Source organism: Triturus cristatus, chromosome 2_1 (assembly GCF_964204655.1).
Source record: "Triturus cristatus chromosome 2_1, aTriCri1.1, whole genome shotgun sequence".
Lineage (NCBI taxonomy): Eukaryota > Metazoa > Chordata > Amphibia > Caudata > Salamandridae > Triturus > Triturus cristatus.
The window spans coordinates 567,118,110-567,134,431 of NC_140581.1; the positions used below are offsets into that span (position 1 = coordinate 567,118,110).

A 16,322-nucleotide genomic window follows, 5' to 3' on the forward strand; every position below is an offset into this window, starting at 1 on the left:
ACGCTCAGGTTCTCCCGCCCACTGTGGCCCCCTCACTTCCTCCCTCGCAGCTCTCTCCCCTCCTCTCCCTGCCTCCTCTTCGATCCCCTCTTGTCTTCCTCCCTGCCCTTTGAGTCACCTTCCTCCCCCCTTTAACTACCTTGTGCCTCTTCCCCGCGTAGCCCCGCACTGCTCAGTGACCCTCGGCAGAGAGCAGTTCTCGCACGGCCACAAGGATGGAGAACACACGGCCCTGCTGCTCAAGATGCTCCTGCTGGCGATCCTTACCGGCCAGCTGCGGCTGCGCAGGAAGGTGGGTGCCCCCGGCAGACACCCTCTCCACCCCCTGCTGGCATCTGAGAGTGATCAGCCTGACACCCCCGTGCTGGCATGTGTGAGTGAGTGTGAATGAGCCTGGCACCCCCCTGCTGGCATGTGGGAGTGAGTGTGAATAAGCCTGACACCCCCCTGCTGGCATGTGTGAGTGAGTGTGAACGAGCCTGGCACACCCCTGATGGCTTGTGTGAGTGAGTGTGAATGAGCCTGGCACCCCCCTGCTGGCATGTGTGAGTGTGAACGAGCCTGGCACCCCCCTGCTGGCATGTGTGAGTGAGTGTGAACGAGCCTGACACCCCCCCCAGCTGGCATGTGTAAGTGAGTGTGAACGAGCCTGACACCCCCCTGTAGCATGTGCGTGAGTGTGAATGAGCCTGACGCCCCCAGCTGGCATGTGCATGAGTGTGAACGAGCCTGACACCCCCTGCTGGCATGTGCGCGTGATCGGCCTGACACCCCGTACTGGCATGTGTGCATGAGTGTGAACGAGCCTGACCCTCCCCTGCTGGCGATCCTTACCGGCCAGCTGCGGCTGCACAGGAAGGTGCTGGGTGCCCCCAGCCTGACCGCCTCCCCACCCCCTGCTGGCATGTGTTTTGTGATGGTATTGTGTATCTTTATTTTCAGCAGCATGACCGGACTGAGAAATCATAAGGGGGTGTCCAGCCCCATACAGCCCATCTGAAGCTATGTACCTGCATTTACATTCAGTGAAAACATAATTTTCGGTCGATTTTACCATTGCCACAGTGTCTGTGCCACTCTATCTAAGTCTGTCTGGGTGTGCGTGCGTAAGGCTTTTCTGATTAAGATCTAAGGATCTGCCTCGGGCACCACACAACCCCTCCCTTAACGCCTTTCACAGCGCAGCAGTAAATGGAACAAAAATTCCTTGGAAACCTACCCCGGCGATTCAGGCTGGGTCAGTACCGCCAGCATTCTGCAGACCCAGCCCTAGACTTCTTTACGGCTGTGAACCTATAAAAGACATTCACGTAGGACGAAAGTCTTCAAAGCAGCCGAACTTTGCAGCTTCGCCATGGGTACACGTGTCACCACTGTGGCAATCTTTCTTCAGTGAAGTGTCTGGTAAGGGGTGAGGCAGTGGGGTGGCTTTCGTTGTTTTTATAATTTATTCATAGTTTTGTTGCACTCAGTTTGTGAGTAGGAGCCTCGGTACCTGTATCTGGGATAAGGCTAAAATTAGATGTGCCCGAGTCAGCAAATTAACTGGGAGAGCCAAACCCGAGCCAAGGGCAGCTCCGGCCCAAGAGCTGTGCACGAGCCGAGTCCTTCAAAATATTTGCCATGTACAACGTGCAAAAAAGTCATCTAAAGAAAATCCAAAGTCTCTTCAACACTCAAAAATGTATTTAACACATTTTTTCAACAGATCATAAAAGCGCACTGAAGAGTACTTATTGAAAGTAATAGTTTTCAAATATGAATTTAGAAAATGTCTTCACCAGCACTGAATCGATGACAATGCCCATAGTTAACCAATAGGCAAGTCAGTTGTCATATACACCCTAAATGTAGCCTATGATCCTATTGTAGGTGGTGCAGAATTGTGGGCTATTAAATAAAACAGAAGGGTTTTTGTGCAGCTTACCCCCTACCCTGGATGTACATATCTGTCAGTGCTCTCAGATGTGATAATGAAGAACAAGCATTTGCAATGCAATAGGTCTCGCATTTACGCAAGTTTGAGCTATTGGCATTGTAAATGCCAATGCCTTTTATTTATGTTTTGGTTTTTACAACATAAATAAAAAGCAATGTCATTTACAATGCCAATAGCATAAACTTGCGTAAATGCAAAACCTATTGCATTGCAAATGCTTGTTTTTACAGGCATGGAGAAGTTTTACCCAGATGTTTTCGTGGAACTCTTTCTTAGTCAACTTAGTATCCCTTTGTAGCACTTTTCTTGTTTCTGATATTAAGAGCAGGAGTTCCTAGGGGGGTTCTGGGTCCCGGGTTCGTAGTTGTCTTAGGTACTTGTTTAATTGTTGTTTTTGCTTCCTGAGACTTTTAGCGAACCACACTGTCCCTTTTGTACTTCCTGCTTTATGGCCGTAGACATGGTTTGAGAATTTGTTATTTAATTCCTGAATGAAGGAGTTCCAGGCCTTTATACTTAATGGTTCGACATTGAACCTCTCCAAAAGACTGATGTATGTACCCGTGATATCGTCAATGCTATCCTTTTTCCAGCTGAGACATTTTAGGTTGTCACATTGTGTTGGAAGAGACATTGTGTTGTCTTTAGCTGGATTTAGTGTATCCTAACAGCATGAAGGATTGTGGCTGATGGTCGCTTTCCGCCCTATCTATGATTTAGAAATTCACAATGTATGGGCGAAGATCATGATCCGTAAAGGTGTAGTCTATCGTTGAGTGTGTTTTTGGGGTAACCCTTGTGTATGCTGCAGGGCAGTCCGTCGGGCTTCGACCGTTGAGTACACATATTGAAAGGTCATCCAGACAGGCCGCACATCTCTTTCCGAATATGTCATGTCGATTGAAGGCTGATGTGGGCCCTGTAATACCTTTTTTCCTGTCATACAGTAAGTTCATATTAAAGTCACCCGACAGTATAATGTTGGCATCAGGATAGGCAAGTTTTAATGTTACTAATGATGATATTAGTTGTTCGATTCTTTGCCTCTTTTGTTTAGACGTGGGGTGAATGTAGGTGTTGAGTATTAGCAAACTGTTGCATGGCAGGGCGTTGAGTTTAAAGCATAGCAGCCAGGAGGAATCTAGGTCTATCCTAGAAACGTGCCATGGGATATCTGTCGAGATGAAGGTAGAAAGACCACCTTTTGCTCTCCCATATTTGGTTGCTCTCTTGGCCGGGTTCAAGAATTCCTTATAGCAAACTATTGGTGAAGGGGTTTTCTGCCAGGTTTCTTGGAAAAGAATAATTTTGTACTGTGTAATGAAGTCCATGAAGTCGGGATCTTCTAATTTGGTGCTCAGGCCGTACATGTTCCGGGAACAGAGGTTACAACCCTGATGTAAATTTGGAGCTATTAATGAATTTATTCATGCCATTCCAAGGGTTGTGCCGGCCATATTCAAGTGCCGGAAACCCGAGGACTTAGTGGCTTCTGGATGGGCAAAGGTGATAGTAATTTTCCTGGCCGTATAATCTATACCCTTTAGTGGGCTGTGATGGTCCGGGCCTTTAGCTACCTTTAACAGTCCCTCTGTGTGATTTGGTGGTTGTAGTGGGCTGGGATAACAGGGAGGAGTTAACTTTTTTAACTCGATACCCATTTTGGAAATGAATCCCTCTGCTGCTAAATCTGCTCGATAAGGGAGTTATCAACGAACGTAGCTGTTGTAGTTTCTTGACCCATGGAGTATGAGTTCTGTTTGAATTCTATGCTTTCAATGTTGCTAGTGTTGATATGACTCAGGGGAGAAAGGGCTTTAAATAGTTTAAGCAGTACGCTTCTATTAAGAATGTCATGGGTTCCCCTTGAGACATATTGGGGAATGAAGACCAGTTTGTTGTTTTTAAAGAGATCACACTGTGACACGTTGTCTGAACTCCTTTCCATTTGTTTCTTATCCACTGTGAGCTACAAGAAAGTTGAAGGTGAGTTCAGTAAGGCGTGTATTTGTTTGTGAGTGTATTTCGTGATTCCTTACAAGGGTAACTTTGTTACCTCCCTGACTTTGGCTTTTAAGTTGTATCCAGATTGCGACTTTCTTCTATAATACCCTCCTTGACCAAATTGACCTCGCGCGGGCAAGTTATCTTGAATTCTGTCGAGGTGCTCCCGATGTTGATATAGGTTTCTCAATTTGTGTGACCTGGATTTTTGAGTTGTGTTTCTCTTTCCTTGCGGGAGGTTTGAATAAACTGTATATATTTTCAGGCGGGGATTGTTCTCTTGTATTATGATTTGAACTACCAGGGATGATGGACAAGTTAGATGATAGAATCGATTGCTCCTTATTACTTACAGTTTCCAAGGTGTTTAGAATTACTTTGTCTTCGCGTTGATTTATGTCTTGAACAGACACAGCAAAGGTTAAATTGGATGTCTGGCTAGTTTGTTTACGTTTTTCTGGCCTTTCTCAGGCTTTTTCTCCCCCCCCCTTGGTTAGTGACTTAATTGCTTTTGGTTGGCTTGCTAGTGACTGCTTGCATTGGTCAGTAAGTGAAAAATCCAGGACACCTGAGTTGTCAGGCGCACTTGAGAGTTTAGATGTAAGTTAATTTGCCTGGGTTGGGGCTGGATTAAGTCCAGTTTCACTGATTTTTTGTCCCCTGATAGGACTGGAGCATTCCATGACCACTTCCCCTAGTACTTCATTTTCTTCCTCTGCTGGTGTTGCGGACTTAGTTAAAGCTTCCCTGGTTGTCCCCAATAGTTCAGTTCGAAAGTTTGGAACTGTTGCTAATTTATCAATTATTTGAGTGCAGTGGCAGTGACACATTTAAAATGATATTTCACGGTCTTGCTACACCTTCAAAATCATCTCATTAAAACGATGCAACTTTTGTTCAACCCCATAGATTGCTAGGATATTTAAAAGGTCAACTTGGGTGTCTAACTTGTCTGTGTGATATGTCATTGCTTTGCTGATTGTATCCACGGTATTTAGCAAGTGCGGCCAAACTAAAGATGTTGGTGAACGACTTTGTTCTGCTGGTGGGGAACAAACATGATGTTCCCGGTGAGGAGGGTACTCTAAGGGTGAATCACTCAAAGGGCCGAGAAACCTACTGGGTAATTCCTTTTTTTTGGGGTAGGTGACATCAGAATAGTGGTTCTCAAATTATTAGGTTTAGATGACATCCCAGTGTATGATTTCGACTGGCGATGTTCCTGGCCAAGGTGCTGTTCCATTTCCAATGGATGGAGAGATGAGTCGTGCTTGTCTTGATTATTGGTGTTTGAATGAATGAACCCTTGCACTATCGGGGTGATGAATTCCCAGCGACATGGGTAGCTTGCCAAAAGGACTCAAGATGTTTGTGTTCGTCTGATGTGTTAGGTCACCTTCATTATATCCATTGTATCATTACAGAATATATGCCTTGCATATTTTTGCTTTTTAAAGAAACAACAATGTTTGTAGAAAAAAAGAAAAATCCAAAAAATACAATTGTGCTTTGTTTTAACAAATAATCAAGGTACGCTGATATATGTTATGGGGGGAAAAGCAATCATGTATAATAAGTAAAAAACAAAAGTAAAAATAAATAATCTAATTGGAATCCTACAGCTATGAAGTCTTGATTATATATTTTGTATGAACCCATACTAGATGTGATCTATTTCACAAAGAAATATAGGTCAAAGGGGAGTTTTGTTGTTTGAGTTCTCCAGACTGAAACTACCCTTCAAAACTGCAGGAAGATAGTCTGTCACCCGGGAGCACATTCCTGACACCCCTGGCCCAGCAGAGGCTGAAATCAGGCAAAATGGATATATGTTTTTGCAGTCCTGCTGTTCAGACGACTACTATTAACACACCCACGGCTATTTTATAGACAATGAGAACATCCCTTGTATTCCTACAGATGAGAGGATGTCAGCACTGATTCGAAAATCACCACTATGACTATTTACCGCATTTTTTGTGCTAAATGGTGAGAAGCGGTATACTCCCTGACTTATGCTTTGTTCGTCCGCTTATATAACACATCATTGCCTCAGGCAGCCGTGAACATTTATGCAGATCTCAGCCAGTCAGTTAGCTACCCCCTCAACTGGACAAAAGTGGCAGCTAGTAAAAACTATATGGAAGGCATGGGAATTTAAGTGTGTGCCCTCCCATATTTAAATTAACTATAGAATGCCTTATTCTTCACTGAGGTGTGCTAAGAAGGTATGATATGTACAGGGCCGGACTGGGAAGCAAAACTGGCCCTGACAAAGTGCTCGGCTGCCCACCAACGCCCCCCCCCCACCCTCCCCCCTCCCCCCACCTTGGAGGGTTGGGGGTGCGGCCGAGCTCTTTACCAGGGCCGGTTTTCGGACGTTTTAATACAGGGTCGATTTTGCAGCTATGGATTGCCTGGTGCCCGCTACGGCCAGTCCGGCCCTGGATATGTAAGTCTTAAAGGTGCCATCGGTATCCAGTCCTCCATCTCTGACAGTCACCAACAGTGAGCGTTCTAGAATGATGCTTTGTTTGATGACTGCTACTTGTGACATTATTCCCTGATTGCCTCCATACAAAAAGATACAGTGTATTGTCCATCTTCAGTCACGACGTGTAATCTTTTATTCTGTATCGTATCCACACACCACAATGACGCCATTATGAAATGATAAGCCTGAAATGGGGAACAATCTGTAGACCTGGTTGATTTGTGTCCTTTTCTGCAGATATTCCTGATTCTCATCTCATTATCCGGCCCTTTACTCCTGCATTCACTACCTGTATAAGCAGTTGGCAAATTGCAAGGGGAATGATGTGGGGATGAGTTCAGGCTGCGAGAGCCATATGGGATCTAAGGATGTTTCAGTGGATCAGGGAAAGCATTTTATGCCCCCTCCCCTTGTTCAGTCGGAGGTTGGGCTAGTGCCAGGCTCCCTAGATACATGCCGTCCCAGCATTCCACATCCCAGGTCTGATGTTTTCAGGTCCAGAATTTCTAGGTTCGATATGTGCAGACCTGTGGTTCCAGGCCCAGAAAAACCAGGCTACTCAGTGGTCCAGAGAGGCATCCCCTCATGAAACCACTCCAGCCACTTATGTTGAGTGCCCCTTGTCTTCACAATGCATGTTCATCTAAGTTTTCAGTCAGCGGTCAGAAAAGTCATATAGAAAATGGAGGTTGGTCAGATCTGGTTGGTTGTCTGGAAAGGTTTTATTATCCCGGGATCAGTTGCAATGTTATTTACTGAATATTGAGCAGTTCTAGAAGGGTATTACAATGAACAACCATTTGTAGTAAGTAGCCTGGATGTATCTGAGTTTACTTTTGTTTTGTAAATAATTCACAAATATCAATTTAAGCTTGACACTGATTACGCCTGCCTGCACAGTCTTTGAATTGCGGTTTTATTTTCTGAATGAGTCATTTGTTTTTTTGGTTTTTAAGATGCTGAAGGCCTGGTGGCTCAGATAATTATCGATGCCAATGATGGAGTCCGTGGAGTCATTGAATGGCAGAGCACCACGTGAGTCTCTTATACGCCTTCTTATGAACCACTGCCTTAATAACATCATATTGTATTCCTGCGGTTAACTTTTGCATTCCTTTTACAGTTCTATTAACATCCGCATTTAGAAGTATCATTTTGATAAGTGTTTATCTGTACATATTTAGGGTTTTCAGGAAACAATATGTAAAGTAAAATGAATCGTCATTAATAAATAAATTGCCCAAGTACAAAAGGGGCTGAGTTGGTGCCATTGCACATTGTAAATGGTGGGTGCATACTACTTGCAGTAGCCTATTGTCCATTTTACCACGAGCATTATGGGAGCAGGAGCACCACCAATCAGTAGCCTGCTCTGTTTCAATGGTCTCAGTCTGGATGCTCAATCTCATCCGTATGTCTAATCAGCGGGAGTTACACCACCATAAGCTAGAGTTCGCTATACCAGCAAAATAAGACAACCAGATGGGAGTTCTAACTTCAGGCAGTGTACCACCTGCCCACATGCAGCACACATCTGGGCCTCAGGAAGGTGTTTTAGAACCATGGCTTCTGGAGGACTGTGACAAAGAGCCAAGCCAAACCTGACAATGGTACAGTCTTGGCTGGCAAGATTTCCCAGTCCATACTGATCGTAAAGTTTTGTAGCAAAGTTTCAATTTACCTGTTTGAGTGTAGAAACCATATATCAAACTTTGTGGTGCCTCATTCTTTACGGTCAGGAGAGGCAGAGTATTTCTGACGCAAAGATCCTCAGCTGGTTCCACCACCAAATACCTTAAACCTGATGGCACATCTGCATGGTACAGTAGTCCCAAGAAGGAACACAGCTCAATGACATTTCGACGCAGGAAGAAAACTCCCTGCACTTTGGAGTCATTGCTTTTTTCACAAATAAATTCCAACTTCTGGAGATTTTTCTTTAAAAATAAATACCTCTGACAAGCCCTACATCAAATATGGCTCCAACTGGCAAAGCATTCCTGCTTTCACTTGATCCACTGAAGACCGCTAAATCCTGGTCTGCCGGATGGGGATGTCTAAATATGGTGAGAAGACTTTCACTATGAGAGTGGAGGGCATAGCCGCTACCGATCTTGTAGTCGGTGACCCACCTGGCATGCTGTAAATCAGGACATGACTTGGAATGCACAGAGCAACAGTAGGGAAAGGTGGGGAAGTCTCACCAACCCAAAACACACCAGTGTTGCTTGATGGCAATTTAATAGAGAAGCTAAGGTTAAGCAATACATGTGCCGCATTAGTAACGCTTCCAGCAAAATCAAGAAGCTACTTAAACTCATAAAACACTGCATAAACACTCACCATGTCCTGTAACTATCAACTCTGAAGAGACGTGCTCAGCTAGCAACAATATCTTTGTAGACAAAATAAAACAAATCAGATATCTTATTGCCATCATACCATCACCTAATATTTACCTAACAACATCATACTAACTTTCCTCAGGTCCCTTTGAAAAGATAAATGAACAAACAGTTCAATCCATGAAAGCTACCTCCCAAAAAGATGTAATAGCATTGACATCACAAAACAGCATTGGCTGTGACTGCACTTTTGATGGTTAAACTCATACCTGAAAAACAGAACACAGTAGGTCAATTCACCATCTTCCAAACCTGAATTTACCTTCGTAACCTGCAGAATAACTCAAGATTCTATGCTTTCACCAATAATCTTCAAAATCTACATGAAACCCTTGGAAATATAACTCACAGACTTGAACAACAGCGTACATCAATACCAATGGCACCGATCTGCATCTAAAACTCGTGTCATGCCACGATACCACTCAACTCAGACAAGCCTCACAGCTTGACTGCTTGGATGTCCAGAAGCTATCTCAGAAAAAACCCATATATAACTGAATCCATCCCCCATTAAACAGGACCAGATTGAAAGACAAGTGGATAGAGAAGGATTTGTCATGCACAATGAAGGAGTTTCACTACTTATGTACAAAATATTGGCAAACTCCATTACAAACACTAGCAAACCAGAGCAGATGGTAGCCATGTGCAAAATTAAAAAGATGCGCTCCGTTTCGATTACAAGTCACAGGGTAAATACCAGTCCATGTGCAAACTCCTACCTGCTCACGGATTGAAATTCTGGGCTGAGCAGTAATGACACCGCATCCACAATTTCCCCTTGAAAGATTTTGACAGGAGAAACCTGGCAAAGGTATCAGTGAACATGGATTGAAAAAATAAATAAACATGACTTAATTGGTGCACGAAAGACTGATTTGCATTATTCCTCATTCTGGGTCGTCACATTTGGAATAGATGGTGTTCACACAGGGCCTCCACACTTGCGGTGGAGGCCCCACAGTTGTGACGGGGAGCCCTCACTCATGGCGGGACATTCACAATGAGAACCTGCAGTTTAGAGGTCCCCCTCCGAGTGTGGCCCCTTTGTCACGATTGCAGCACCCTCGCCACGATTGCGGGGCCCTTTGTGAATCGGGCCCAAGGTAATTACCCCACCCCAGAGTATCAGTGTGCATGAGAATGAGCCGGACAGCACAGCTTCTACCAAGAGAAACTAAAAATCTCACCTCTGCATTTGTGCCAGTGACCCCCAGCTGTGAATGCCATGAACTGATGATAATCTACTGATTCGCACTTTACAACAATTTCATTTGAAGTTAAAAACGAATCTTTTTACTCATCATTTTGCAAGATGATTTCTTATGCCGAGGTATTTACAATACAAGTCCGAATTTTCATACTGGTGTTTAAACTTGTTTTTTCTAATCTTGCTCCTTTTGGAATTTAATGTTTGTCACTTTAAAGCAAAAAATAAATATTTGCTGCTCAATAGAATGGTGATAACCAGAGGGAGTGAACTAGGAGTGTAATGTCGGTCTAATTGTTTTTTTGCAATCCACGGACGTCATTATATATGTATTTAGCCGTGGGGGGTTTCAGTGATACTCGCTAGGGGTGGGCGGAATTTGCGGAATTAACCTTCGCAAATTATCGCGAGAATGTTTAAAATTATCGCAAACAAGCAGAAATATCGCGAAGATGCGGAAGTTTTTTTCCGGCACGTTCGCGAGATTTTCTGCATGGTTGCGGGTCGCCAACTTACCCATGTGGTTGCTTGCGGGCGCGGCCATCTTGTTTTGAGTTGTTCTCGCGGTGCATGATCGCGAGAAGAAAGACGTGATCGCGCGACGCATGACGTCACTGCGGGCGCGAACTGTCGCGAGACAGCGCAAATGGCTAAAAACAATACAACATCTCATGGAGAACGCGACCGGATCAAGAAAACTTGTCAGCGAACGCAGGGATTCAGGTAAGGCGATCGTGCGCGCGCGAGAATGTATCATTTTACAGCGCGAGCAAGAAACAAATTATCGCCAAGCTGCGGAAACCGGAATTTTTGACATTTTCGCGCTCTCCGCGGAACGCAAAAATGTCAAATTATCGCAATTTCCGCGAACGGAACGAAATTTTTGCCCAGGCCTAATACTCGCCCAGGCATATGTATGTTTTGGTATAGTCCCTGTACCACGTGGTTTATAAACAATAAATGAGGGGAAGGCTAGTGTCGGTTGAGCAGCATCGCAGCGAGTGTGTATTCCGAAAGGCAAAACTGCATTTTTTTGGCTATGTATTCTCCTCGGAAGGAGTAGCACTGAACTCAGCAAAAGTGCGTGACATCAAAGACGCACCTACATCTGTCAGAAATGTGCAGTTTCCTAGACATGGTCAATTACAGTGGAAGGTTTATCACAAGACCTTACCAAGACAACATTACCGTAGCAGTGGGGTCCCGAGCAAGAGGAAGCTTTTCGAGCAACCAAAGACTACCTGACAGAGGAAACAACATTGATATACTTTGACCCCTGCAAGGATACCACCATAGCCATTGATTGTATTGATGCAATGGGGTTGCGAGGAAGAGGAGTGGACCCCATTGGCTTTCTCAATTAGATCCCTCACAGACACTGAACAGAGCTACTCTCAAAGTGAAATAGGCAATTGTGATACACTGGTGGTGCCGCCAGTTTTACTTGTGCATCTATGGGCACCCGTTTACTATCACAACCGATAAAAAGACACTAATACCCCTGTTCAGAGGCACAGCATCCAAGCAACCAGCACGGATGCTCCAACTCCAAGAGTACAACTGCCAGGAAGAATACTAGCCTGGCTCTCAAAACCCAGCTGACTACCTTTCCTGGCATCCTCGTGCCGCTACTCCAGAGGAAGAGACCGATGAGATGGAGATCAGGTATGTGGCAGACCAAACTCGCCCCATGTCGATGTCTCTGGACACTATTTGTCAAGCCACCAGACAAGATGAGTGGCTGCAAGAAGCCGTGGATCTGTAAGAGCCGGGAGGTGGCATGTCCTCAAGGCCTAGTGGATGCAGTACACCCCGCAGGCTCGCCGCATCCTAGAGAGCTTGTACAATGTCCATTGTGAATTCAGCGTTGACTCAGTTGGGTGCCTTCTATGAGGACATTGAATCTTATCCCAGCTAGCCTGAAGTACCAGCCAGTGAATCTGGCCCATACCGGGCATCACGGTTAAGACTAAGAGCCAACTACATATGAAGGTATGGTACCCCCTGATGGACGAGCAGGTCGAGACACTAGTTTGGTCCTGTGCATAGTGTCAAGCATCAGGAGAGGTTAGTCTGCCAGCGCCTGTGGTGACAGAGAGGGGACCTCAACAACCATGGATATGTGTGAGCCTGGATTTTGGGAGTTTGCCAGATAGGAGACACACCATGGTGCTGATAGATTATCACTCCAATTACCTGGAAGTCGAGATCCTTTCATCGGTGAGTGTGACAGAAGTGATTGCAAAGCTGGAAAAAGTGATGGCCACTCATAGTTTGATCAAGGAGTTGAGGACGGATAATGGTCCAAGGACAAAAGGTTGCGGCCTACCTGAAATTGCTTGGCCTCACTCATAAGAGAGTCTCACAACGGTGGCTTCAAGCTAACGGGGAAGTAGAAATATTTATGATAACTATAAATAAAGTCGTTCGGATTGCAACAAAAAGTCAACAGTCGCCCGAGTGACCCATCTACTCACTTCTACATGACTACAGAGAAACGTTGCATTCCACGTCGGTCTAGCACCCAGACATCTATTGATGGACCGAGTAATGGCTGATTCCATTCCTCATCACCCGAGTGGCATCCCAGTGTCAAAGGCCAATCATAGAGCATTCAAAAAAGGTTGGCATCAATGATCAAGCCAGCCAGCACCGCCAAGCCAAGACAACTAACCTCAACGTTGGAGACCAGGCATTAATCAAGGGCTGGCCTCCCGGAAGTAAATTCCAGTTGCCATATGAACACCACCCATGGACTACGGCCCACATGCATGGTACTGAAGTGACTACCTGGAGAGGCTCTGAAGAAGTCACGAGGAGTGTATCCATGTTTAAGCGTTTTCATACTCTGGTGGTGTTCACCAATCAAGATAATGAAGGGATCTCCGAGGAAGAACAGGACATGTTAGATGAGCCAGTGGTGTACACTCCATTCCGCAAGAGGAGGAAGATCCACTTTCCAGACCAAACCATAAAGAAGCCTCCACGCCAGTCCTGGCGGACTCACAACCCAACTGTGATGTCCGCACTAGATATGCACTCTGAAGCAATCCACCTCCGTCGAGCCGTCTTCGAGATCAACTGGCGTGATGGTGTGCCTTTGGTTTCAGGTAACCCTCTGGACCGGTATGTTGATATCTATTCGTACCGCTGCACGTCTGGAAGGGCAACTGTGACTTTTATCTTCTTCATTGTTTTATTAGCCCTAGCAGGGTCTGTGCCCTAATGCGATGTGTATTTTTCATCATGTTTGGTATTTTCTGCATTTTAGGGAGGAATATAATGTCTGTCTAGTTATTTTGTTGCAATCCACTGACCTCATTATGTATGTATTTAGCCATGGGGGTTTTAGTGATACCCGCCCAGGCGTAAGTGTCATTTGGTATAGTCATTGTACCACGTGGTTTATAAACAGTGTACTTCAAGCCTGTAAAATATCCAACTGAATTGGATTACCTTGGATTAGTTTTATTGCAGTTTTATACAGCGCGATCTTGACCCAAAGATATTGGAGCACTTTACATGAACACATGGTCACATTCATTTTCATAGGCATGGGGGAGATTAAATGGTTTGCTCAGAATCACAGGATGTTGGACAGACGCCTGGACCCAAACCTGGTTACCCGGTTCCAAAGTCGGCAGCTCTGGCCTTAACATCACATCCTTTGTAAAGATTGACTTACAAAATGTGTGGCAATAGAATCTCCTGGTTTTGTTTCTTAGACATGTTAACACGTGTGATAAAACTAGTGTAGATTTTTGTTATAATTTGCGTGAGTCACAATTTTCATTTCATGACATATGTTGTAATCCATCGTTTCTTTTTATTTTATTTTTAGTTTTGAAATCAATGAAACTCAGGGATCTCTGACGCTTGTTGCATACAGGAACAGGGGAACATATGGTAACGTGTCTGTGTTCTTGTACACACAAAATCTAGGTGCACATCTGGGGACGGACTTCAATGTTACCTCAAAGGTGAGCTTTCAATTGAATGTTATGTTATTTCACGGTGTCTTGAAAGTGAAATGTACGAGATTTTAGGTATTGTTTTAGCCAACATTTTTAAACATGGTCTTTGAGAGTTCATGTTTAATATTTCGTTATACTGGCAGTTGTTTTCTTTCTGAGGCTACAATGCAATGTAATGTCTGAAATGAAGAATGTATGACACGATTTTGTTCTAGATGTAGTCCAAGCAGTGCACTACAATACATGATGTGCACTTGCAGATTCAGCACACACTGCTGCTACTCTAAGACTGTGAGCCTCATTACGAGTTTTTGGGATAATCCCTATTCAGCAGCTAATGAGAGATTGCAACCAAATTGTGATTCCAGGCCTGACATTACCCAAGACCTTTTATTTTTAATAACAAAATATAAATATATTATTTATGCCTACTTGCAGGGACTTTCAGTCATCCCTTTTCATCAATTAGTCTGTGGTAGTGTCATTCACATGTTGCTTCTGTCCACCAACACATGCAGCATGGGGCATAGGAACTGTCCATTTCTGTCATTGGCTGTTGCACAGTATGAAAACACAAGGAGATGATGAACAGAGTGCTGAGACTTTTCATACTTTTCAGATCTGTGTTGAATCCATCATCGTTCTTTAGCTAACTTTGCCACCCCAGTTCAGACATAGCTATATGCAAATAAGTCTTGACCCTGTGCCTCATGGGAACAGTCCAGCCCGAACTACCAAGCCATGTCTTCTCTGGACCGGAAACAAGCCTCTTGGGATCTGTTTTGGGGTAACACCCCATTTCAGCCAGGCTAGCTTGAATCCAGTGGCAAAGTGAGCAAGGGACCCACGTCTGGGCATACCCTGTCATCTTAGGGCGAACAAAGCAAACACAAGGAGATGATGGGCGGACTGCTGAAACATTTCAGACACTCCCCCCAGTCACAGATTTGGGTTGAATCCATCATTCTTTAGCTCACCTTGCCACCCCAGTTGAGACATAGCTATATGCAAATCAGTCATGACCCTGTGCCTCATGGGAACAGTCCAGCCCAAACTGCCATGCCATGTCTTCCCTGGACCAGAAACAAGCATCCTGGGACCAGTTTCAGAGTAACACCCCTCTTCAGCCAGGCTAGCTTAAATCCAGTGGCAAAGTGAGCAAGATACCCACGTCTGGGCATACCCTGCCAGCTTGGGGTGAACAAAGCAAACACAGGGAGAGGATAGATGGAGTGCTGAAACTTTCCAGACACTCACCCCCAGTCACAGATCTAGGTTGAATCCATCATCATTCTTTAGCTCACTTTTCCACCCCAGTTCAGACATAGCTATATGCAACTCAGTCTTGACCCTGTGCCTCATGGGAACAGTCCAGCCCGAACTGCCAAGCCATGTCTTCCCTGGACCGGAAACAAACATCCTGGGACCGGTTTCGGGGTATCACCCCTCTTCAGCCAGGCTAGCTTGAATACAGTGGCAAAGTGAGTAAGGGACCCAGGTCTGGGCATACACTGCCATCTTAGGGCGAACAAAGCAAACACAAGGAGATGATGGACAGAGTGCTGAAACCTTTCAGATACTCACCCCCAGTCATGGGAACAGACCAGCCCGAACTGCCATGCCATTTCTTCCCTGGACTGGAAACAAACATCCTGGGACCAGTTGCACAATATACTCTTTATCTATCTATCTATCTATCTCTCTCTCTCTATCTCTCTATCTATCTCTCTATCTATCTATCTCTCTATCTATCTATCTCTCTATCTATCTATCTATCTATCTATCTATCTATCTATCTATCTATCTATCTATCTATCTATCTATCTATCTATCTATCTATCTATCTATCTATCTATCTATCTATCTATCTATCTATCTATCTATCTATCTATCTATCTATCTATCTAATTAACCTCTCAAATAGAACTTTGAGTCAGGATCAAATCAATCTGCTGAACAAAAGCTTGTCTTTTTGCCCTAAACAAGATATGGATCTGCCCAACATCCACAGTGATCCAAACAAATTTTGTCGCAAACTAAAACTCTCAGCATTGAGAACATTAAAAAATCTGGAAGAAATCTTGGAAATACCAGGTGCATCAATGAACCAACAGGAAGAAAATTACATATAATTCTTTAATAACATGGGCATCTCGACTGGGAAAGGAGGAGAACAGTGGGCTTAAGGCACAATCTACATTCTGTCCCCAACTTCCACCGGGGAACAAAATTGATATTTTCCAAGAACAAATGGTAGAAGATATTAATATCTCCCAGATCAAAACCAACAAAG

The 16,322-nt window shown here is 44.5% G+C and overlaps 1 protein-coding gene across 1 annotated transcript in view; it reads left to right on the forward strand.

Moving 5' to 3' along the window:
• The window catches only part of ADGRV1 (adhesion G protein-coupled receptor V1), a 1,990,932-nt gene that overhangs the window by 706,418 nt on the left and 1,268,192 nt on the right, over nt 1-16,322 (forward strand). Inside the window, exons 40-41 of the mRNA XM_085632468.1 lie at nt 7,394-7,472; nt 13,897-14,035. Of these exons, the coding sequence (XP_085488594.1) occupies nt 7,394-7,472; nt 13,897-14,035 (218 nt within the window). The remainder of the gene's footprint in view (nt 1-7,393; nt 7,473-13,896; nt 14,036-16,322) is intronic.